This window comes from Dromiciops gliroides, chromosome 3 (genome assembly GCF_019393635.1).
Source record: "Dromiciops gliroides isolate mDroGli1 chromosome 3, mDroGli1.pri, whole genome shotgun sequence".
Taxonomy (NCBI): domain Eukaryota; kingdom Metazoa; phylum Chordata; class Mammalia; order Microbiotheria; family Microbiotheriidae; genus Dromiciops; species Dromiciops gliroides.
Genome location: NC_057863.1, coordinates 546,212,404 through 546,237,368, shown reverse-complemented (window position 1 = coordinate 546,237,368; position 24,965 = coordinate 546,212,404). Strand labels below are relative to the sequence as shown.

The window sequence follows — 24,965 nt, the reverse complement described above, 5'->3', positions numbered from 1 at the left end:
CCAGTCCATGCAAGTCTTTCCCATTTTTTTGAGTTGCTTCTATTTGTAGCTTCTTACCATTCAGTATTATTCCATTACGTTCACATATCATGATTTGTTTAGTCATTTATTTAGTTGGTGGGCACTCAGGTGTGTTTCATTTTGTTACCACTGCAGAAAGTGTTGCTATGTGTATCCTGGTGGATTTAGAAATTGCCTTTCTGTCTTTGACCTCTTTGGGTTTATGCCCACTGGTGGGATGGCCAGGCCTAGGGGCATAAACCCTTGGAGGGACTTCTCAGATAATTCCAAGTTGTTTTCCAAAATGGTTTGCCCAATTTCCTGCTTCTCTCACAGCACATTAGCGTTCTATCTTCTCACATTTCCCTCCGGCATTGACTATTTCTGTCTTTCATCATCTTTGCCAATTTGCTTGGGCGTTAGGTGAAACCTCAGTTGTTTTAATTTGCATTTCGTCGTTCCATCCAGTTCAACAAACATCTGTTCAGTTCATGATATGATCTGGGCCCTGTGCCTGAAGCAGGAGGCAGGAGGGACCTTTGGACAGGGAGGGGTGGGGCAGTGTATGTGTGTGTATGTGTGTGGAGGGGGGCTCAGGGCCTTCAGTGCTATTCCTTAGAAAGAGCCCTGATCCAGGAGTCAGGAGTTAAGGGCTGGCCTACTCAGCCTCAGCCGATGACCTGCTGTGTGATTACTGTATCTCTTCTGACCTCAGTTTACTCCTCTTGTCAAATGAAGAGGTAATTTTCTGATGGAAGGAATCATTGCAAATGACTTCTGGACAGTTTGTTTTGCTTGACTATGCAGATTTATTACAAGAGTTTTTTGTTTTTCCATAGTAAAGGAGGTGGGAGGGAGAGGAAAATAGATTTTTGATGATTGAAAAAAAATGAAACAAAACAAACGCAAATAACAATTAGCATTTATATAACAATTTATAAGCAATTCAGTTTAATTGCAAAACACTTTACAAATATTCTTTCATTTTACTCAACAACCCTGGGGATATAGGTATTATTAGTATCCCCATTTTTCAGATGAGGAAACTGAGTTTCTGAGTGGCTAAGTACCTGCCTAGGGTTACACAGCTATCAAGCGTCTGAGGCAAGATTTAATCTCAGGTTCTTCTGACTCCAGGACCAGCACTTTATTCCCTGGGCCACCCAGTTGTCTAAATGACTTCTTGACAAGCCCCTAACCCCATCTTCTTGTTCCTATAGATAGGCAGGGCTGCCCTTCACTTCCTTCATGTCAGGCCCTCTTAACATCTTATCCTTTTTTCCTTTCTTACAGAGTATTCAAGAAGGCAAGTCCAAATGGAAAGGTGAGTACAGTAAATCAAAGTCACTCCTTACCCTCCTCTTCCTCACTGAATAATAATAATAATAATTTTTCCCTTCCCTTCCCCATCTCCCTCCCCCCACCCCCTTCAGTTTCTGGCTGTTCCCTATGACCCAGATACAAATCTACATAGTTAGTGACCTATCTAAGAAAACTGGAGGGACTGGAGCTGGAAAAGGGGAGTTATATCTCCTGTCCTCAGGGAGTCTCTAGTCCAAGGGTTTGTGCTGGTAAATATTTAACAACTAGTTCTCTGAGGGAAAAAATGTAGCCACAGCACACCTTTAAGTGTGACCTGCTTTATTAACATGTTCTTCATCCTTTTCTTCAGTAGAGATGATCAACAAAACAATAAATCTAGCCCAGATTTGTAGCATTTGCCCTGGTCTCTGCCCCCAACCACCAAGTCTACAGCTCACCACTGCCTCAATCTGAGAGGGAGGCACCTTTAGGGAGATCTGGTCAGGAGATTCAGAGGCAGGGCCTCAAAGAATGAATATACTGTCCTTCAGAATCTCTATCTATTCCTTTCCCTCTTTCCTAGGGGTTTACCCTGCCTGCTAGTCTAGTTTCCCACCTGTAGCCTTGGGAGAGGGATAGTGAGGGTAGATGTTGGCAGTAGGGTTGGGGGTGGGGAGGGGAAGAAGCAGAACAGGTTAGAAGATTCAGAAAGAGCCCTGAATTTGGAGTCTGAGGTCCTGGGATTTAGCTGTAGGTTTGCTACTTACTGCTCATGTGACTTTGGGAGGCCCCTATCTGGGCCTCACTGTTCTCATGTGTCAAACAAGGGGCTTGGACTAGGTGATCCCCAAGGTTCCTTTCAGCTTTAAATCCTCTGAGTCAAAGGGATTCCAGAGTGGCTTTAGGATTTTGGTGAGGACCCCTATTGGAAGCTGGCCAGAGCATCTGGCTTCTTGGCCCACAGTCCCTAACTGTCTCATTGTCTCTCTCCCCTAGCTCACAGTGTACCTGGGAAAGAGAGACTTTGTGGACCACATTGATGTCGTCGACCCTGTTGGTAAATCCCTGTTGGTTCGGGTATTTGAAGGCTGAAGACTTGAAGCTGAGAGACTTGGGAGGAAGGAGCTGCTCTCATTCCTCCCAGAAGGATGGGGGTCAAGGGCAGCATGTCTTCATCCTCAGAGCTCTGTCTGGCCGCTATATGCAAGAGGGGGACTCTGCTGGCCATCAGCTTGGCCAAGGCCAACTTCCTTAGGAGGAAGGGCCTGGGGTGGTGCTAGGAAGGATCGAGGTCTAGACACAGAGAGGGTTTCTTGGAAGCATGAGCTAACAGCAGACTAACCCTAGGTGCGTTTTGGTGGAAAAAGCCCCAAGCCTGCAAGTCAAGACACCTAGGTTCTGTCCCTGCCTCTCCAACTGACCCTGGGCAGATCACTCCTCTTCTCTGAGTTTGTTCCTTGCACTGTAACATAGGGGTAGGAATTGACCTAGATGGGTAAACAGTAAAATCCAATGGTGAGGACACTGGCTCTGGAGCCAGAGGACCAGAATTGAGCCTATAGGATGACGGGAAAGGGACCTCAGAAGCTATCTACTCCAACCCTCTCATTTTACCAATGAAGAAACTGAAGCCCTGGGGGGTTGTGATCTGCCCATAGTAGTAAGCATTAGAGATGGAATGTTAACTCAGGGCCTCTGCAGAGCCAATATTCTTTCTTGCCACTGTACTATATTTATCTTCCATGTTCCTAACCATGGGGTGATCTCTGACACTCCTTCTCCCAGACCTCTTCATCTGCAGTGCTGCACAATATCTGCACCATTTCTTGCATTTATTCCTTCCTGTATTCCCAACGTTACCATTTTGATATATGCCCCTGTTGCTATAATGATGATAAAAGCTTAGACAATAAGCAAAGAGGAGGTAGGGGTCCTAATGAAAGGGCTCAAATTTGACTTCATAGGGGTCATTAAGACTTGGTAGGCTAAGCCACCTGCCTGACCATGACTCTGGATATAAGGCTTACCTTATTTATTTATTTTTGGTGGGCAATGAGGGTTAAGTGACTTGCCCAGGGTTACACAGCTAGTAAGTGCCAAGTGTCTGAGGCTGTATTTGAACTAAGGTCCTTCTGAATTCAGGGCTGGTACTTTATCTACTGTACCTCACTAAAAAAAAAAAAAATAAAATAAAATAAAAAATACTGGGGCAGCTAGGTGGTGCAGTGGATAGAGCGCCGGCCCTGGAGTCAGGAGTACCTGAGTTCAAATCTGGCCTCAGACACTTAACACTAGCTATGTGACCCTGGGCAAGTCACTTAATGCTAATTGCCTCACTAAAAAAAAAAAAAAATTATCCACTGCACCACCTAGTTGCCCCTACGGCATACCTTATTAAAAAGAAATAAGGTAGGTAAAAAGGGGGAGTGGCAGAAAGAGTAGCATACTGTAGCATATTAAGAAGGCATGCTCAAGTGCAGTCATCTTTTTTATTATACTATGTTATAGAAATGCTTTCGTATTCCATAAATAAAAAATTTAATTAATTAATTAATTAAAAAAATAAAAGAAGGCATACTCATGTAATGAAATCCAGGAACCAGAGTATTTCAGTGAAGATCAAAGGAAGTAGATGTAGAAGTGACTTTGTCGGAGGAGCATCTGACAAAGCAAAGCCTGACCTCTGATGCTTACCACTTGGGTAACCTCGCTGGGCCTCAGTTTCATCTGGACAGTCAGAAGACTGGACTACATGGCCTTGCTCTTAGCTCTAGGATCCTGTTGCCTCTAAGATTCCTTCCATCTCTGAAGGTCTTTGACAGTGAGGGAGAAAGAGATGGGTGAGATATCTGCATTTGTATATGCACACATGCAGAGAGACACAGGGGTTTAAACAGGGGAGGATTTGTATTTAATATTTATCAGCATTTAATAATACTTATATATTAGTATTAACATTTAACTACAAATTGACACAAGAAAGACAAAGGGGGTTGTAGGTGAGGAGAGAAAGAGAAAACACGTTACAAAAAGAGATGAAGATGGGAGAGAAGGACACAGGGAGAGACAGATGTGAAACGAGAGATGAAGCTGGGTTCTCTCTCTCTATTACACACACACACACACACACACACACCCTATCAGAGAAGAGAGAGAAGATAAGAGTGACAGAGAAAAGGGAGACAAAGACAGGAGACCACACAGAGGGAGACCAAGGGGAGTGGAGAGACACTGCTGTTGTGTTATCTTCTGTCCCTGGGGATGTTTTGGAAACATATTTAATTACAAATCCTGCTGATTATACATTTGCAAAAGCTTTTCATTCTCTAATTTCTCTCCCCTGCAAGAGAAAGAGAGGCAGCTGGTGGCCTGGAAAGAGCACTGGCCTGGGGATCCTGAGACCTGAATCATGGTCCCAGCTCTAACCCTTATTAGTTGTGTGACCTTGGACAAGCTTCTTTTCTTTTCTGGGCCTTGGTGTCCCCATCTGTAAATTTAGAACATTGAACAAGATGACCTCTAAGGTTCCAGCCCTGAGATTTTGTGTCTTTTGTTCTAAGCCCCGCCCCTCCAACCCTGACTTTCTGAGGTCACTTCTAACCCTAATAGATCAGCTGTTATCAATCATGGTGTAGCAGAACTTGTAGTGAGGAAGGCCTGGGTTCAGATCCCACCTTTGCCACTTTCTAGTTAGGTGACGTGGGGCCAGTCATTTGATCCCTCCACTGTAAAATGGGAATGCTAATATCTATAGCACCTACTTCACTGGGGTCATCGTGAGGCTCAACACGCTTGGTGACCTTCCAAGCCCTCCTGGTCCCTTCCATGTGGTCCCTTCCAGCTCTGATGTTTCCATGTCCCATGTATATTCTGGTGTGTCTATCATTTCACCCCTTTCAGAAGCCCTAGAGCCAGAGCCTCTCTGGGCTGCACTAGCTGGGGAGTTTGACTCGGCCCAGGGAGCAGGAGAAATCAGACTGTGGGATGGCTGGAGAACAGCAGCCTTCCCACCAGGGACTCCCAATCTTCTTTCTCTCATGGCTTTTCTTGGCGCTAGTGTTGTGGTATCTGGGGAGGGTGCCAAGGGAGGTGTAGGGCTTTAGCATTAGGACAGGGAACTCAGCCAGGCAGGAGAGAGGGTCCTGTCTGTTCAGAGGCAGTAGGACAGGAGGCAACCCATGAAGGACCGCTCTGAGCTTTTAAGGATACCCTAGGAGGCATCTCCAGGGCTGGACTGAGGATGGGCTGAGAGTGTGGGAGTCAGGCTGGTAGGTTCATGGTCCATTTGCTCACTCATTCATTCATCCAACAAACATTCACTGAACATCTGCTCTGTGCATGGTCTTATGCTCAGGGCTGGGGCACATACTGAGATAAATGAGAAACCATCTGGTAGGGGGAGATAACGCATAGACAGAAAAATAGAATGTGAATTAGAAAAGGACAGACACTTAAAGAGGACTGTGAGGTGCTATGCAAGCCCGAGGAAGAGGTCACCTGCAGTTAGGGGAGAAGAGAGACCCTAGGAGACTTTCTAGAGGAGGTTTCAGCCAAGGTTGGCCTTGAGGAAAGATGTCAGCAGGGTCAAGGTAGGTTTTACTGATCCAGGGTAGAGTTACTGGGTTTGGGGGAGGCGGGGTACAGTTTTCCGGGTAGGATTGGAAAGAATTATAGAAAACAACCCTAAGTCCTGGGTTTGAGTCTCAGGTCTTGCTTTCAGCAGCTGTGATTTCTTTATCTCTAACACAAGATAGGGCTTCACTAGATGATCTCATCAGATCCCTCCCAGATCCAGCATTCTGGGATTCTGATGGCCTTTGGGTAATGGTAGCAGGTTCAGAGGTCAAGAGTCAGTGTAGAATTAGAGATTTGATTGGTAGATTAAAGGTTTGAAGTTCAGAGTAGGGATGGTGGGTTTGGTAGGGGTTGGGATCATTGTGGGGGTGATGATGTGTTTGGTGATGGGGTAGGCTTGGCATTTGGCTTAGGATCAGTGAGTTCCTGGTGACATTGGTGGGATTGGGGTGATTGGGGTTTGTAGCAGGGATGGTGGGTACAGGATGGGGTTGAAGAGGTGGATCTGGCATTGGGAGCAGCAGGATTGGCAGGATTGGGGTTTAAGGATAGGTGAAGATGTGCTGATAGTGGTATTGGTGAGAGTTTCTTATTGGGTTCATGAGTTTGGAACCCTGGGTTGGATTGGCAGGTTCAGGGTGGTAATGGTAAATGTAGGGCTGGATTAGTTTTGGTGTAGATGGCATACTCAATTCAATTTGATCTAATTGAACATGCATGAATTAAATTAACAGCATGCCAGGCTAGGTACTAGGGATAGACAAAAATCAAGTCTTTGACTTCAGGGAGCCTTCACTGTATGAATTTGGGGTTAGGTTGGTGGGATTGGGGTCTAGAATCTGGTTGTTAGATGCAGCCTGGCTTGAACATTCAAGATGAGGATGATGGGATTGGAGTTGGGGTGAGTTCAGATTGGGGATGGTGAGACTGGATTTTGGACAGTGAATTCAGGTTTGGAATGTGATGCATGTGGTGTAGTTAATGGGTTTGAGTTACAGGGTCGATAGAGGGCTAGGGAGCACTTGGGTTGAGAGTTTTCCCTCTTTCCCTTCTTCACTGTGTCATTTCTCTCAGATGGCGTGGTTCTGGTGGATCCTGAGTACCTCAAGGAGAGGAGAGGTGAGTTTCCTGCCCTGTCCTTCCTCCCAAACCTCTTTTCTGTGGATTCTTGTCTCTCCATTCATTCTTTGGTACAGCCCCACTCCTATCCTCCCTCACACTCTCCTGTCTCAAGGGGACCTCAGTATTGATTATCGGTTCCAATTCTTTTCTCCTCTCTTCTCCCCTTCTCTTTGACCTCCCTTCCTCCCATCCAGCTCCACAAATGAGGGAGAAAGCAATCCTCATCCTTCCCTATTCTAGCCTTACCTCCCTTGGACCAGCCTATCTTCCCCCATCCTCTTTCACTATTACCTTTCTCAACCCTGCTCATTCAAGCTCAACTAAGACCTGCCCCTCAGACCAGAGCAGCCTCTCCTCCATTCCCTTAGTCCTTCCAATGCCATTCCTCCCTGAGAAGGCTCCCAGTCTCACCCAACTTCCTTTAAACTCTATCAACCCCCCTGAACTCAGACCCCTTTCCCATTCTTCTTCTGGCTAACTAGTCATCTCCTGTGATTCTACTAATCCTTCTGTATTTCCTGGGGACTCCCCCAGAATCTTCCAGCTTCTTTTGGCTTTAAGCTTCCCAAGCTCATGCCCATTCTCTGGCTTTAGCCAGCTCACAAGGGCCCTCTGAGTCTCCTCCCTCCTCAGTTCTCACCAAACCCTTAAGGTCTCGCCAGTCCTTTTTAGCTTGTAACCCCTCACTGAGCTCCTAGAACTCAGACCCTCCCCAACTTTTTCCTGTGTAGATAGACCTCAGTTTCTCATCTGTAAAATGGGGATAATAATAGCTCTTACATCACAGGGTTGTTGTGGGGAATCAAATGAGATGACCTGTATAAAGCACTGTGGAAAATCTTAAAGCACTATATAAACCCCAAATATTATTATTGTTGTTATTATTCATTGTAGTAGTATTCATATTGGCTTCCCTAAACCCTCCCAGACTTCTTCCAATAACCTCTCTCACCGGGCCCCATAGTAGCAGCAGCAGCATCCCCCAGCCTTATCCAACTTCCTCTAGGCTCCTCCAGGCTTCTCTGGCTTCCCCTAGCCTTTCCTAGCTTCATCCAGCCTTACCAAATGTCCATTCTCAGGCCAGTGCTTCTTGACCTAGACAAATCTCCCAATAGGTCTTCACCTCTTCTTTCTGGAGTATTCCCCTTTCTGAGCTCCTTGGCACCATCATACTCTCTGAATTGTCTTTAGCCTTTCTCAGTTTCTTTAAGCCCTACCAAGCCCCACCTACCTACTTCCCCCCAAGCCCTGATGTGGCATAGGACCGGGGACATGTTGGGAGGAAGGGAATAAAGAAGGGAGAAAGGCTTCTCTAAACTCCACCCTCCCTAGTTTTTTCTTCGTGGAACCCACATCACCCGCTGTATACATCACCCTCCTTCAATTGCCTTGTCTCAGAAAAGTCCTATCAGCCTTCTCCAGATTAGACAAGGTCCCTCTAAATCCCCGTAACTCCTCTCACTTCTTTCCCTCCCTGGGTCTCCCAGTCCCTCCATTCTCCTCCAAGTTCCTTGAACTCAGATACTTCCCACCTTTAAGACTTCCTGAACTCTACATCCCTGCCATCTCCGTCTAGTTTTCTAGTAGGGGAAAGAGACCTCAAGGTCTAATACATAGGATATTATAGTCACCCTTTTCTCCCCTCCCTATAGGTCCACTGAAGCTATACATAGAGGCTTAGCCCTTATCTGCTTTCTCCCTTTGGGAAAGGAATAGCAGGCTATGGTTTCCCTAACCTCCCTGTAGTGAAAGAGCCACCCCCCCATCCCCCGCCTTAGGATGTTGCAGGGCTTGGACACATTTCATGGGATATCTCGCTGTGGCCATCCCAGGGATGGACGTAGGGCATTCATGAAACTGTGGTTGCTGGTGCCCAAGGGGACCAGCTCACTTTCTGACTCCTGTCATTTCCTTTCCCCCAACAGTGTACGTGACTCTGACCTGCGCCTTCCGCTATGGCCGAGAGGACCTGGATGTGCTGGGCCTGACTTTCCGCAAGGACCTATTTGTGGCCAACATTCAGTCCTTCCCACCTGCCCCTGAAGACAGGCCTCTCACTCGGCTCCAAGAACGGCTCATCAGGAAACTGGGAGAGCACGCCTACCCCTTCACTTTTGAGGTGAGGGATGCCTGGGTTCCCTCCTGGCCCCAGGGATTTCCTTTCTGGATTTTACTGTTCCCTGGAAGTCATCCATTACTGATACTGCCCAGCCCATGAAAGTCTAGATTTCAGGTCTGGACTCTTTCCCCTTCAAATGAAATGCTAGAATAAATAACAGCATCACCCCAACAAAGAGCTGTGCAGCTTTAGCTGCTGCTGTTTTTTGACTACTACCTAATACTTGGAAACTTGCCTCTTTCATTAAAGCATTTGGAGAAGACAGTGGTGATTCCCAAGAGACAACATGGTTTCTTCAAGAACAGGTTCTGCCAAACTAACCACATTTTTTTGTTTTGACACAGGGTTAGTAGACTGGGAGAACAGGGAAATGTCTTAGATATCATATGTCTAGATTTCAGCAAGATATTCCACAAAGTTTCTCACAATGTGTCTTCCTTGTTAGAATGTGAGGTCCCTGAGGGCAAGGATGATTTCATCCCTATCACTTGGCACAATTCTAGGCACATATTAGGTGCTTAATATACACTTGTTTATTAACTGATTCGGTAAGTTGGAGAGATATGGGCTGGATGCTTACATACTTATATTCTCTTGGGGAGAAGGATGGTGATTTGTGGGTGATAGATGTGGTAGTTGGGAGGGGGTGAGTGGAAGAAAAGAAAGGAAGGAAGCAAACAAGCAAGCATTTATTAAATGCTAACTATGTACTAGGCACTGTGCCAAGTTTTGGGGACAAAATTTAAGCAAAAAGGAAGGTATTCCCTGCCCCATAGGTGTTTGCATTTTCTTGAAATTAAATTTTATTTTCATATTCACATTCTTCTCCTCCCACATCCCTAGTTGAGAAAGTAAGAAAAACAAAACCCCTGTTACAAACATGTATAGTCAAGTCTGACAAATTCTTGCATTGGCCACGCCCAAAAGATAAATCCTAATCTCTATTCTGAGTTCATCACCTTTCTATCATGAGATAGGTCACATTTCATCTTGAGTCCTTGAGTCAATTGTGCTTGGTCATTGTATCCATCAGAGTTTGTAAGTCTTTCAAAGTCGTTTGTCCTTATGGTATTGCTGTTAGTATATAAATTGTTCTCCTGGTTCTGCTTACTTGACTCATAGATGAACCATCAGTTCATGCAAATTTAAGTAGTTTACATTCCAATAAAGAAGGCAGTGTACAAAAAGGGAGCTACAAAGGGGGCAGGGAAGGAATAAAGATACCTGGCACAGGACATGATTTTAAAGTCCAGAGAAGGTCAGGACAAGGCTGGAAGGGGAATGAAGGAGGTTGGCCTGGTAGTTGTTCAGTTGTTTCAACTCTTCATTACCCGATTTGTGGTTTTTTTGGCAAACATACTGGAGTGGTTGCCACTTCCTTCTCTAGTTCATTTTACAGATGAGGAAACTTGAGGCCCCGTTTAAGTGACTCTCCCAGGGTCACACAGCTAGTAAGTGTCTGAAGCCAGGGAATGAGGCTTACTTCAGGCTTGACACATTTATCTACTGCACCACCTAACTGCCCCTCAGTTGGCCTGGGCCTCTTCGTCCACAAAATGGAACCTTTGGGTAGATTTCACTTGTGGTTGAAGGGGAGGTGGGCCTTCTGGAAGGACTTCAGGATGAGCCAGCAGTAGAGGGGAGTATGGTTTTAAATTCCAAAGAAAGCCAGTAATAGAACTGGCAAGGAAATGAAGGTAAAGGAGGAGGGAGAAAGGGGAAAGCAAGGGGAAGGAAGTACGCAGAAGTATCTGGATGATTCACAGTTGACAAGGGGTATTGGAAAGGAGCACAATGAGGAAACACTGAATTTGAATTCAGAGGATCCGAGTTCAAATTCCATCTCTGTTACTATCTGTGTGACTGGCCGGACCCCCTCTCTGGACCTCATTTGCCTCATCTGTAAAATAAAAACCTAAGGGCAGCTAGGTGGCGCAGCAGATAGAGCGTTGGCCCTGGAGTCAGGAGTACCTGAGTTCAAATCCAGCCTCAGACACTTAACACTTACTAGCTGTGTGACCCTGGGCAAGTCACTTAACCCCAATTGCCTCACTAAAAATAAAATAAATAAAATAAAACCTAAAATGTTGAAACTGATCATCTCTGAGATCTCTTCTAGCTCTCAATCTCATAATCCTAAAGAGGGCGGTCTTTAGAAACTGCCCCAGGGCTCCATCCTTATTCAGCTCTGGGCTGGTCACCCTTTTTGGTCAGTGGTTTGGGTGAAGGTAGAAATGGCACCCTGAGTAGAAATGTAGATGATGCAACACTGGGATGAGGCAGCCAACACGTTGGATCGATGAATCGAGATCTAAAGAGATCTGGATCAGCCAAATGAAGCGGGCATAAAGGGAAAGTCATCTGTACAGGTAGGGGAAGGCATGTCTGGACTGCTAGCAGTTCATGTAAGAAAATCCTGAGGCTTTTTCTTCCTTGGCCAGAAACTCAAGATGAGTCAACAGTATGGTTGGCGTGACAGCGCCAAAAGCTAATGATCTTAGGCTGCGTGCTCAGAAACAGATTTAGGCCATAGATTTAGAGAGAGGACCCCAGGAGTGATCCAGTCCATCTCTCTTATCCTACAGGAGGCGAGGTGAGATTACTCACCTGCGATCCTATAGATTTAGATCTAGAGAGGAAATCAGAAGTCATTTCGGCCATGCCTTGATTTCACTCATGCTCAGATTTGGGAGAGAGCTTAGAAGACCTTACCCCACAGTGTCTCAGGCACAAGGAATGTTAAGAGCATATGTTATGAGAGTTTGGAGGGATCTTAGAGTTGGAGTAGACCAGCCACATTTTATAGATGACATTAGAGGGAAAAAGGCAGTTTCGAATTTACACATAGAAATCTCAAGTGGAGCCAGTGGAACCAAAAAGGTTTTATGGGTACAGTTCTGTCCGAGCTCACACCAGCCCAGAACTGATACCTCCCTAATTCAAAGCCCAACTGTAGGGTCCTGTGGGGAGCAGGGCACAGGGGGAAGGAGGAAGAAGAAATTCAGCTCTGTGAGAGTTCAGTGATTGCTGCCTAAAATTAGCCCGAGGGCCATCAACACCTTTGGATCAACACCACAACTGTGAGAATGTGCCCTATTCAGCTGAGTAGGACTGTGGGGATGAGACACTGGGAAGGGACATCGGCGTTGCCATTCTCGCCAGCACCACCATCGTCCCCACTGTGACCACAGAGTCTTTATTCCCTAATGCTGTCTGGTGCTGGTTTGGGCAGAGTAGAGTGAACCACGGTGTCCTGGTCTCATGGGGGACAGATACTATATGTTTTCCCTTCTGTCAGGTAGTACCTGGATTAAGGGAGTGACTGGGCAAACCTCGGTCTGACTTGGGAGCTTGTACTTTAAGCCTTTGCTAACCCTGAGCTCTTCTCTCTGCAGATCCCTCCAAATTTGCCCTGCTCAGTGACACTGCAGCCAGGGCCTGAGGACACAGGGAAGGTAAGTCCAGCTTTGCTCATTTCTTGATCATCTCCCCCAAGGTCCTGATGGGAAGTGAGATGACTACATCTAGGCAGAAAAGGGTGGTAGTAATTTAGGCGGCCCCCAGGACCTTAAGGAGGATGAAGTATGAAGTACTAGGCCAAAGGGAAGTGAAATTCAAGGTAGCAATAGAACTAACTCATTAGGTAGTGAGATCCTCGTCACCGGAGGGCTGGACGAGCACTTGTTGGGAGAAGGTGGAGAGATTTTTCTGTTAAGACACACATTGAACCCAGTGCTCTCTCTGAACCTTTCAGGTATTGATATTCTAGGATTCTGGGAAGTAGGTGATCTCTAAGGCACTTTCTGGCTCCACCATTCTATGACTCTGTTGAAACATTTGCAAAATGCTCTCTGGGTTACATTTGTTATCTTAAAATCACTTGCCCAAGGAAAAGATCAGTGAGGCATGAGTAGACAGCAGCTCATGTGAAAAAGACCTGCAGCTTTTCATGGGTTGCCCTACTCCATGTGAGTCAGCAAAATGAAACCAAAAAATAAAAAACAAACCCTGAAACAAAAAAACCCTGAACCCCCCCCTCCCTCAGCCCCAGTGTTCAAGAATGGGATGCTGGGCTAAAGGAATAGGAATCTAGTGTCTGGAGGGAGGGGAGAGATGGCCCCACTGCCTTCTGTGCCGGCCAGACCACACTAGGAGCATTGTGTTCAGTTTCGGGTGAGGGAGGCGGGTGGGCTGATCATGGGGAGGGGTCTGGAGACTATTTCACAGCAACCTTGATTCAGGGAGCTGGCAATGTTTAGCTGAGGGGGATATGGGGTGGGTAGAGACTTGGAGCGACTGGCCCAGAGAAGAAAAAGGAAGGAGATTTATCTCACTCTTCCCCAGGGAGGGAAAACTAGGAACTGTAGGGAAAGGAGAGAGGTTGGGTGGGATATGTGTGGCTACACATGAGGAAAAACGTTCATGTGATCTGAGCTGCCCACAGATGGGATCGGGCTGTTCGAGAAGAGGGTGAGATTCTCATCACTGGGGAGAGAGGGAGGGTCTTCGAGCAAAGGCTGGATGGGGGATTCTTTGTCGGGGGGACTGTGGAGGGAATTTCTATTCATTTGCCTGGGTGCCCCCAAGCCCCCTTCTGACTTTGAGGGTCTGTGACTCTGAGGGTTTTGGAAGCACCGGCCCTGTACTAATGGAAAAGAAGAGGGTGGGAACCATGTGGATTGAGAGGGTCAAGAAGACTTCTTGGGCCTTGAAGGTTGGCAGGCCAGGGATTTGCAGAGATTTAGAGGGAAGGAAGAGAGGAAATCTTCCACATTTGTATCTATCAAGGAGTGGTTGGGGAAGGCAGATTCATCCTGATAAGAGCCGGAGCCTGACAAAGTCAGGATGTCCTGTAACCAAAAATTATTATAATCCATTCCAAAGTTAAATAGACCTGGTTTCATTTTGATTTATCAAGTGGTTTGGATTATTTGGGCCACTGTTCCCCTCCCTGCCTTGGCGAACCAAGAGTAGCCTGCATTTGCCTATGAAAAGGAGGCTGCTTTTAATTGGATGACCTTGGGGAAGTCACGGATTCCCTTTTTCCAGGCCTCAGTTTCTTCAGCTGTGAAATGAAGGGTCATGCTAGATGACCTCTAAGTGCCCTTCAAGTTCTGCCCTGTATTTCTAAGTATCTTCCAGGTGTAACATTTTGTGCTGAATGTCCCTTGTATTTGATATTCTATGGTCTAAGGTCTCTTCTAGCTATGACATTCTATGTCCTTTGTTCCAACATTCAATGCCCTAATGTCTCTCCCAACTCAGATATTTTGTGTTCTGAGGTATCTCCTGGCTCTGACATTCTATGATTCTGTAACTTGACCCTAGGTCCCTATTGGTATTTGGCTCCTGAGGTTCCTGGGAAAAAAGGAAAACAATTCCTTTTCCCCCCTTCTGGTCTGTCACTTTCTTCATCTGTCAAACAACTACCAACCCTCTCATCTCCTAGGGTTGATGAGACAGCTTCTGTGTTTTCCAGCACATTAGAGATGATTTTTGTAGCCTGAAATTTGTTTCAGGATATTTCTGTGTCTAATATAGCAGAATAGAATTAGGCAGTAAGAATGGTCTCACCCTGGGTGAGCCCTGGGTCCTCTGAGGGGCAGAATTGGCATGGAAACTATCCATCTGGAGAGGGCCTGCTCAGAGTTAACCCTGCCTGTGAGGGACCCAAGTTAAGAGAACAGAAATTCTTTTAATAGAACATAGGATGTCAGAACTGGAAGGAATCTTAGAGCATAGAATGTCAGGCCTAGAAGGGATCTCATCTTTACAAATGAGGACACTGAGTCTTGAAAGGTGACTTGCCCAAGGTCACACATTGGACTGGAACCCAGTCTCTCAGCCTTCCTGTCCCGCCCCGGTCCCTACTTCCTCACATGTGGGAGGGCTCCTTGTGCCTATAGCCGGGGCAGGCCTCGCTCCCCAGTGTACACCATCTTCTTTCAGGCCTGCGGTGTGGATTATGAAGTCAAGGCCTTCTGTGCAGAAAATCTGGAGGAGAAGACTCACAAACGGTAACCAGGACCCAGTGTCCTCTCTGTCAGCCCTGCCTTGGGGCATCAAGCAGAGCTCAGAGCATTATGAACGTGGAGGGTGGTGGTGGGAATCCTGGATGGGAGATGGGAGCAATGGGTTCTAGTCTTCTATCAATCACTGACATGCTCTTGTGACTTTAAAGAGAACACTATCAGGGCAGCTAGATGGCGCAGTGGATAGAGCACCGGCCCTGGAGTCAGGAGTACCTGAGTTCAAATCTGGCCTCAGACACTTAACACTTACTAGCTGTGTGACCCTGGGCAAGTCACTTAACCCCAATTGCCTCACTAAAAAAAAAAAAAGAGAGAGAGAGAGAACACTATCCCCTTTGAGTCTCCGTTTTCCCCATCTGTAGCATGAGACCCTAAAGAGGAAATGAGAATCTCTATGGCAGAAACTCTGGTGGATTCTAGAGTGGATTTGTCTCTAAGACACCAACTGAATCCAGGGAGATAGGAAACACATCCCCTGCATTCTGGAAGCCCCTGATCTGAGGGGAAATACATGACCTTTGCCCTGAAGAAACATCTTATCTGAGGAGGGGCCACAAGGCCCTTTTCCTCAGGGAATGAAAAAGTCATCGCTGAGGGTAGGTGGGGGCTAATGAGGGAAGAGACATCCAAGAGGAGACAGTATCAAACACGATTTGGCACAAGGGAACAATAGAACAGAGGAGAAGAAGCTGATAGGCATGAACTCCATGCTGGCAATTACAGGGCAGTGGTGAGGTTAAGTAATGGTCTCCAGAAGGCAAAAGGAGGTAAGGCTCGGGCGGGTGGTGATGGGTCTTTTTATTCTAAGGTTATGAACCCCAAATAGGAGCAACTAATAATACTCCTGTGCAGCCCACGTGTGTGGGTGAGGGTGGTGCATAAGGAGGGAATCTGGAAACCCAGGAATCCTCGGCGGGGTGGTGCAGGCCAGCTTCACCATCTGGTGGACACTTCTCATATTGCAGGCAATTCTCTGGGCAGTATTAGCTTGAAAGAGCCAGCCATTTACCCTCAGTCAGTTCCCTGAGCCTTCATCCCCTTCCCAGAGCCCTTGTCCCAGCTCATCCTTCTGGCTGAGTGATCCTTCACCCTGACTCACTGAGCCCTTGTACTTGGCACTGAGTCTCTCCTATAACCACTGGGCTTTCATGCCCCTCACTAAGCACCCTATGTCCTCTGTAAGCCTTCATCCTCCTCTCTTTAATTAGCCCTCTTCCCTGACTGACCTCTCCATCCCTTGAGAATCATGGTATCATAGACTTAGAGCTGAAAATCACCTTGGGGGTTATTTAGCCCAGCCCCCTAATTTTGCGGGTGAAGAAACAGTCCAGAGAGAGGTAAAGTAATTAAAGTGTGGTCATCCTGGGAGGAAGTGGCAGAACTGAGATTTGGATGCAGGTCATCATTATTATTTTCACTGAACCATGCACCATCTTTGTTCCTCTCCACTGAGCTCCCTCACCCCCCTGATTGAGCCCCCACTCTCCTTTAGTGATTCTCTATTCCCACTCTTTCCCCCATCTCCTCCCTGAGCATCCATGCCCTGCCCCAAGTCCTGTATCCTCCATATGAACCTTCAGCTCCCCCTCCCTGTGCTATCGTCATCATCACCTTCACTAGCTGCCTTATGCCTCAGCCTTATGTCCCCCCAGCAGGGGGAAGAGAGGACAGCATCTCTCCAGGGCAGATCACAGAGATCCAACTGAGACTCACTGGAATAGATGTGGAAAACGAGTCCTCTACTTTGTGGTTAGGACTAGAAATCCCAGAGTGAGGAGTTGGGTGGTCAGGGAGAGAGCTTCTTAGAGAAGGTAAACCTTGAATTAGGCATGGAAAGACAACTGGGATTTGGAGAATTGGAAATGTTCTGGACAAGGGGACTGGTATTAACAAAGAGACAGAAGGAAGAAGGGATGCGGTATATTCTGAGTTCCTAAAGCATAGAGTATGTACAGGGGAGATAAAGGGAAGATAAAGCTAGAAAGTTAGGGTAGGTTCAGATCCTGGAAGACCTTTGATGCTAGACTGAGCAGCTTGGTCTTGATCCTATGGGACATGGGGGAGCTAGAGAATGTTCTGGAGAGGAGGAAAGTGTTGGAGAGACTTGGGAAGAAAACTGAGCTGTCTGACCCCAGTGGCATTGCTTCTTCTTCTCCCTGGCTTGTTCAGGAATTCTGTGCGCCTGGTTATCCGAAAGGTCCAGTATGCCCCAGAGAGGCCTGGTCCCCAGCCCACGGCTGAGACTACTCGCCAGTTTCTGATGTCTGACAAGCCCTTGCATTTGGAGGCCTCTCTGGACAAGGAGGTAAGGGCCCTGGGTCTTGGTGGCTGAAGAACTAAGCTAGGGAGGGCAGCTTTCACAACAGAATTAGGACTTTCCCATGATCCTCCAGGGTTTTAAACTCAAGACTGAGAGATGATTTTGTTTTTTAAAATTTTTGTAATCATAAAAGTATTTTATTATTTTCCAGTTATGTATAAAGATAGTTTTCAGCATTTATTTTTATAAGATTTTTAGTTCCAAATTTTTCTCTCTCCCTCCCTTCCCTCCCCTCTCCCCAAGACAGAAAGCAATCTGATATAGGTTATATATTTACAGTCACATTAAACATATTTCTGCCTTAGTCATTTGAAAGATGATTTTTGTGGAGACAGGCTGTCCGTCTCTGAACTTTGTTACAAGGAAGAAAGACTAGTTTTGTTTTGGTTGGCCCCAGAAAGCCCAACTAGGACCAGTTGGGAGTGGGAGGGAGATGGGAAGAAAATATAAACTCTTTGTAGGGATTATTTTATATCTATCTCTAGGGCTTAGCACACACTTAATACAAGCTTGTTGATTGATTAATTGATTGATTCAGTTCAATATAAAGGGAACTAACCTCCTAAGAGTGAGAGCTATCCAGAGTAGAATGGAGTTCAGCTGCCTTGGAATACAGTTATCCCTTTCACATTGTGACTTTCCCCATCATTATTTCCATAATATCTTGGGTTGGCATAAGAAGTTAAGTGGGAGGGGCAGCTAGGTGGCACAGTGGATAAAGCACCGGCCCTGGATTCAGGAGGACCAGAGTTCAAATCTGGCCTTAGACACTTGACACTTACTAGCTGTGTGACCCTGGGCAAGTCACTTAACCCTCATTGCACTCAAACAAACAAAAAAATTAAATGGGCATTTCTGGGGAGTTTTGCAGAAGTCACAGGTGACATGTGAAGGTCAGCAGACAACACAAAAAAGTTTAGAAACTCAGAAATGTATAAAATATATATATAGTATTGTATAATATCGACCCAAATTTTACAATAAGGTACTGTGAACACCCATTAAAAGAAAAAAATCAGACTTCTTTTTTGGTACAAAGGGAGGGCCAAAAAATTATATGCAGATTTTGCATAGGGGTCCCACACTCCTAACCCCAGTGATGTGAAAGGGGTAACTGTAATGAGTTCCTCATCACTAAGGGAGGTCTTTAAGTGGAGGACGGATGACCGTTTGTTAAGGATGTTGAAGAGGGGGCATCCTATCTACCCTCAGGTCGGAGATAGACTAGATGACCTCTGAGCTCTCTCCCAAATCTTAGATTTTCTGCCTTGTGTGTGTGAGGTCTTGCTCCCTTCCCCTTCCCCCTTCATTTCTCTGCATGTTATGAGTATATGAAGGCAACAAACTCTCCAAAAGGGTAATGAGAATTTCCTCCTTAGACTGGATAGTTCAGGGTAATCCACTGGTGAAAGGGGAAGTACATTTCCTCTCATAGCCGTGTGCTAGGAGTCAATTAGGGCAGCAAACTGCTGAAGGATTGGGATTTTTCTCCTTTACCTCCAGAGTTCTGTGAATAATTAGTAAGGGCAGCAAGCACACTTTAGCGAAAGTAGTTGTTGGGGATTTATGAGAATCATTAGTAACGTCCCCCCTCCAACTTGTCAATTTCTGTGTTGGCTTCCCTTTAACTTTAGGGCTAATAAAAGCAAAGACATGTCCAGGGATGTCCCCTGAGTTAGGACATTTTGAATTCATTCAGTGCAAATCAGCATAGGTCTTTTATGTGTCTACTGTTCATGCATTCAGTCCTTTAACAAACAGGAATCATCTAGCGTGTGTAGTCCTGTGTGTTGGGGGTAGGGGAGAGGAGATGATATGGTGAACACTAACCCACAGTCTCTGCCTTCATGAAGCTTACAGTCCATTAGTGATAGAATATAGAACAAGCGGGTGCATGAGAGAGAAGAACCCAAGTCCTGTCTGAAGCCATATTATGGGAGGCTTATTTCTGACTGTGGGATGAGGGAAGGCATCTGCAGGAGGAGGCATTGGAGTCTGGCCTTGAGGATTTCAGCTTATGGACAATTTCACCTTAGCAGACACTGGCTACCCTCCACTCCTTCAGCTTCCAGTCCCACACGTCTCCTGCTTCTACGTGGTTCGATGGCAGGATGCTACCTATCATTGTAGGCTGCATTGAGAGGCCTAGCTTCTAGAATGAGGGAGGAGATGCTCTCACTGGCCCCAGCCTTGGTCAGATCCCATTTGGAGAATGATGTCCAGTTTGGAGGGCCACAAGTGTGTTTAGAAGAAGGCATGAAGATGGGGAGGGGCCACTTGAAGGTACCGGGGAATGTTTAGTCTAGAGAACCAAACAACATGAACTTACTGAGTACCAACCATATGCCAGGCACCCTGCTAGGCACTTAGTATGTCAAAGACCCCAAAGCAAACCCCCAAACTCAAAACAAATGGAAACAGCCTCGAATCACTTACATTCTATCAGAGGAGGCATATCAGAGAAGGGATTTCTGTTTAGGTAAAGGTTAGACTACATGTCCTCTGGTAGATCAATAGGCCTCGGGGTCAGCAAGACCTGAGTTCAAAGACAGATCCAGTCACTTACTAGCTGTGCACCCCTGGGCAAGTCACTGCCAGTGTCTGCCTCACTTTCCTCATCTGTAAAAAGGGTTGTTGTGAGGATCAAATGAGATAACATGGTAAAGTGCTTCGCAAGCCTTAAAGTGCTGTACACAAGCCTCTTGTTAGTACTGTTATTTTCTAGGGAAGAAATGATCCCAATTCTTGGTGGCTTCAGGACCAGCCCAGTGCCTGTAGGAAAACCCGTCAGTAGGTGTCTGGTAGCTCTGGGGAAAGAGGCAGCTCCCCAGAGGAGGGCGGCCCCTTAGGCTTCACTAACAGAGAGTGAGGGCCGTGATAGTCCTGCTGTTCATTCTAGGAGAGACAGACTGGAGGGGGTCTAGAAGGAGGGCTATTTTCTCTCCCTTCCTCACCCCCTTCTGGCATATTGAGATCATGGGGTACGGTGGTTCTCCTTTCTGATTGGGACAATGTTGCTGATCAAAAGAGGCAGAAACAGAGACAGCGCTCAGAGAAGTGGTGAGGATGCGGCCCCACAGAGAAAAAGCGTTCCCTCAGAGTACAGATGTGGGATCTGGCACCCCAGCTGCAGATCAAATGAGATGGTATTTGTAAATTGACAAACGCTTGTTCCCTCCTCCTACCTGACTACAATGGACTCTTCTACCCTTCTCTCTCCACTCCCCCTTCTCTCAGATCTACTACCACGGGGAACCCATCAGTGTTAATGTCCATGTCACCAACAACACCAACAAGACAGTGAAGAAGATAAAGATTTCAGGTACCTCTAAGGGGGAATGGGGAGGGGGTGCGGTTTAGACCTGCATGTGAGGGTTTGGAGAGCACGTTTTAGGTGGGGTCGGTAGGGAGGGCTCTACCTTCTTCACCCTCTTCCTGGAGTTGGTCCTGGTTAAAGGGTTCTCCACATGGGCCTTGCAGCTAGCTCCTTGTTCAGTGGTCCAGGGGGAGGCATCGGGCATGCATGACAATGAATGATTAAGGCCACGAGGGCCCGTAACATGGGCTGCTTCTCTTCCAGGGTGTGTGAACCAAACAGGCTTAGTAGAGTAGACAGACCTCAGCTGGTTGTATTCTGGGTGGAGTTTGGCTTATAAAGGCCAAGGAAGTTAGAAGGAAGGGGTTATGTGTGCTTCTGGGCATTTGTAGGGTGGTTGCACTATTACAGCTGCCCTGGAAAAAGGTGTGCTGCCCCACAGGCCAGTGGCAAACAGGCCCTGCTGAGGCCCTGTCCCATCCAGTGCCCTGGGCTTTCTCCCTTGTGAGGTATGTTCTTTTCTGCCCACAGTACGCCAATATGCTGACATCTGCCTGTTCAACACAGCCCAGTACAAATGCCCGGTGGCTGTGGAAGAGGCTGAGTAAGTTAGCCCTAAGGGCCCTGGGATGGGAAGGAAGAAGCATTTTGGTTCTGATGGCTGGCCTTGCTCCTTGGTGCCAATGAAGGGTGGGGGAAGGAGGGGAGGGATCAGGCCCTGGAGCTCCCAAAACAGAGATCAGTACAAATTCTCCCAATTTCCACATACTCATACAAATCAGATAATCCTTATGCCATAGATAATAATAATAATAATTTAAAAACAACACTAGACAGTAGATAATCCCTTAAATAACCAGTGGATAATAAGAGATAATAAGATATGCTGGGGATAATTTTTGAAAATCAGATAATCCAAGAATGGATAATTAAAGAATGAATAACATCTTAATAATAAACACTTCAAAATCCCAGTAATTAAAAAATAAATGATGCAAAAAAAGGTTTTTTCTGTTGGTATAGCCCTTCAAATTCTTCCCCATGGGGTGTTATCTGGTGTGAAAATTCTCTCCTCCAGTGTACATAGGTGACTCACCTGCTATTTATAGTCTTAAAGCATTGCTATTGGCACTGTAAGGGCAGATAAATGGCCCAGCTGATAGAGTACAAGGCCTGGAGTCAGAAAGAATTGAGTTCAAATGTGGCCTCAGACACTTACTAGCTGTATAACCCTGGGCAAGTCACTTAACCCTGTTTGCTTCAATTTCCTCATGTGTAAAATGAGCTGGAGAAGGAAATGACACAACACTCCAGTATCTCTGCCAAGAAAACCTCATGTGGGGTCACAAAGAGTGGGACAGGACTGAACAATAACAAAAGGGAACTATGAGGTTTAAATGATTTGTCCAGGGTCCTGCAGCCAGTATTTGAGGCTGGTCTTGAACTTAGGATTCTTTGATTTCCCTAGGCCTACTTGATCTCTGTGCCATGCTGCTTTTTGGTGTGAAAATAGCTAGATGATTTTTTTTTTTAAAAAGCAGCTAGTCGGGCAGCTAGATGGCGCAGTGGATAGAGCACCGGCCCTGAAGTCAGGAGTACCTGAGTTCAAATCCGGCCTCCGACACTTAACACTTATTAGCTGTGTGACCCTGGGCAAGTCACTTATCCCCAATTGCCTCACTAAAAAAAAAAAAAAGCAGCTAGTCCAGAACAGCAGATAATTAATGGAAAAAAGTGTGGATAATTTTTTTTAAAACCTGAGCTGATAATACCAAAGAGGGAATGATAAAAGTGTGTCTCATGTTAGATCAGCCCATAATCCAAACAATGGATTAAAAAGCCCCACTTACTAGCTGTGTGACCCTGGGCAAGTCACTTAACCCTCATTGACCACCCCCCCAACACACACAAAAAAGCCCCAACAAGCAGAAGATGACTTTTTTGAAAAGCAAGATAATACAAAACAGGATATAATTTGAAAGATCAGGTAACTTTAAAACCCCGTCTTCCCAGCTGTCTATCCCCTCATTTTCATCTGTGGCACCCAGCTTCTCTTCCCTGCCCATGGGGCCCAGGCAGGTTATGCTTGGTTCCCTGAATATCAGGTCAGCTTGCTACTGTGGAAAGAACTTATGCACTGATTCAAGAGGACTTAGGCTCAAAGTTACAACTCTTCAATTTAATGCTTGTGTGACTTTAAGCAAATCACTTAATCCCTCTGGGCCTCAGTTTCTTTATCTGTAAAATGAGTGTGGTTGGATTAGATGGCTTCTGAGCTCTCTTCCAGCTTTGACTCCATCTATCAATCAATCATTTGTTTAGAGCAATTCAGTTCCATTAAAAACATTTATTAAACACCAACTATGTGCCAAGGAGCTGTGCTAAGCACATCCATTCCCCCAAGGTGGGGGTTAGATTTAGTAGGTAGAATGTAGTCTTTGAATTTAGAGGCAGTGGAGTTGGACTATCTTACTTTACAGATGATACTGAGATCCAAAGAGGTTAAGGAACTTACCCAATGTCACACAGGCAATAATTAGTGTCCCTTTCACTGTCCCACCTGGCCTCTCTTTCAAAATCTCTCTCATCCTCCCCAATTGATAGTCTGAGGGAGGAAAGGTATGAGTGTGTGTGTGTGTGTGTGTGTGTGTGTGTGTGTGTATGAGAGAGAGACAGACAGACAGACAGACAGACAGACCTGGGGTGTAGGGGGACTTACCTGCCTGTCTGCTTGGGCCATGGGAGGGAGGGAATCTTCCTTTATCACCCACCCAATGTTTCCTCCAGTGATATGGTGGCTCCAAGTTCAACATTCTGCAAAGTCTACACCCTTACTCCATTCCTGGCCAACAACCGAGAGAAGCGAGGCCTGGCTTTGGATGGCAAGCTGAAGCATGAAGATACCAACTTGGCTTCTAGTACCCTGTGAGGATACCCCTGATTCCCCTCCCCTATGTGGGCCCATTCCCCAGGCTTTCTCTGGATGTATGACCCACACTTCCCTTCTCTGGCCTTGACTGGTTGTTTTCTTTTCTTTTCTTTTTGTCGGGGCAATGAGGGTTAAGTGACTTGCTCAAGGTCACACAGCTAGTAAGTGTCAAGTGGCTGAGGCCAGATTTGAACTCAGGACCTCCTGAATCCAGGGCTGGTGCTTTATCCACTGCGCCACCTAGCTGCCCCTTGGCTGCTTGTTTTCTACCTCTAAGAGAACCTTCCTCACAGTTAGAGCCATCCAAAATGGGAATGGATTGTTCTATTTGGTGGAAGGTTTCCCCCTCTACCTGGAGGTCTTCAAGCAAAGGCCAGTTGGTCACTTCTTGGGGCAGCTGGGTGGCACAGTAGATAGAGCGCAGACCTGCAGTTAGGAAGACTTGAGCTCAAATCCTGCCTCATATACTACCTCTGTGACCCTGTCTGCCTCAGTTTCCTCACCTATAAAACGGGGTTAACAATAGTACCTACCTTGCATGAGAGGATAAAACAAGATAACATGAGGAGGAGGGATGTTGTAGAAGGCATTCCTGTTTGGTGCAGGGTAGACCAGATGGACTCCTGGGTTCCTTTGGACTCTGAAATGCTTCCGTTTTACCCAGGGTTGCACACTGAGTGTAACCGCAGAGGCTGAGCAGACACTCAGCCCCAGGTGTGGGACCCATTCCTCCATATCACCATGCTCGCCCTTCTCTCCACCCCCTCAGTCTTCCCCATATATCCGCTGCTGCATAGTCTTCCTCCCCCTACCTCTTGTCTTTATGACTTGTTTTTGTCCCCAAACACTGCAGGTTGAGGGATGGCACAAATAAAGAGATCTTGGGAATCATCGTGTCCTACAAAGTCAAAGTGAAGCTGGTTGTTTCCCGAGGAGGGTAAGTGGCCCCCACCCTTACTTCTCCCCCATTCCCTGCTCTCCCCATCTTCTACCTCCCATCACAAAACCAAGTCCTTCCCAACTCCCTTTGGGGCATCATCCTCCAGCTGGGCAGGGTGGAGGGAGGAAGGAGTAAGCCTTAGCTCTGGTCCATTCCACAAGTGCTCCCTCCAACCCCTGCTGGGTTGGGACATCATCTGGGCTACCTGGGGGGCCCAAGGCTGGGTTCACCCGGGGAGAATGAAAGGGGTGTGGTGTCTTCCTCCTCCATCTTTTCTTTCCTCTCTTGTCCTTCATCCCTCCTCTTCCTC

The 24,965-nt window shown here is 46.5% G+C and overlaps 1 protein-coding gene across 5 annotated transcripts in view; it reads left to right on the top strand.

Annotated features, from left to right (window-relative positions):
• The window catches only part of ARRB1 (arrestin beta 1), a 126,329-nt gene that overhangs the window by 86,644 nt on the left and 14,720 nt on the right, over positions 1–24,965 (top strand). For all 5 annotated transcript variants that reach the window (XM_043993273.1, XM_043993271.1, XM_043993272.1 and 2 more), the window contains 11 exons: positions 1,294–1,324; positions 2,299–2,359; positions 6,952–6,996; positions 8,925–9,118; positions 12,514–12,573; positions 15,068–15,135; positions 17,320–17,455; positions 20,708–20,792; positions 21,318–21,390; positions 23,574–23,711; positions 24,569–24,652. In XM_043993273.1, the coding sequence (XP_043849208.1) occupies positions 1,294–1,324; positions 2,299–2,359; positions 6,952–6,996; positions 8,925–9,118; positions 12,514–12,573; positions 15,068–15,135; positions 17,320–17,455; positions 20,708–20,792; positions 21,318–21,390; positions 23,574–23,711; positions 24,569–24,652 (975 nt within the window). The remainder of the gene's footprint in view (positions 1–1,293; positions 1,325–2,298; positions 2,360–6,951; positions 6,997–8,924; positions 9,119–12,513; positions 12,574–15,067; positions 15,136–17,319; positions 17,456–20,707; positions 20,793–21,317; positions 21,391–23,573; positions 23,712–24,568; positions 24,653–24,965) is intronic.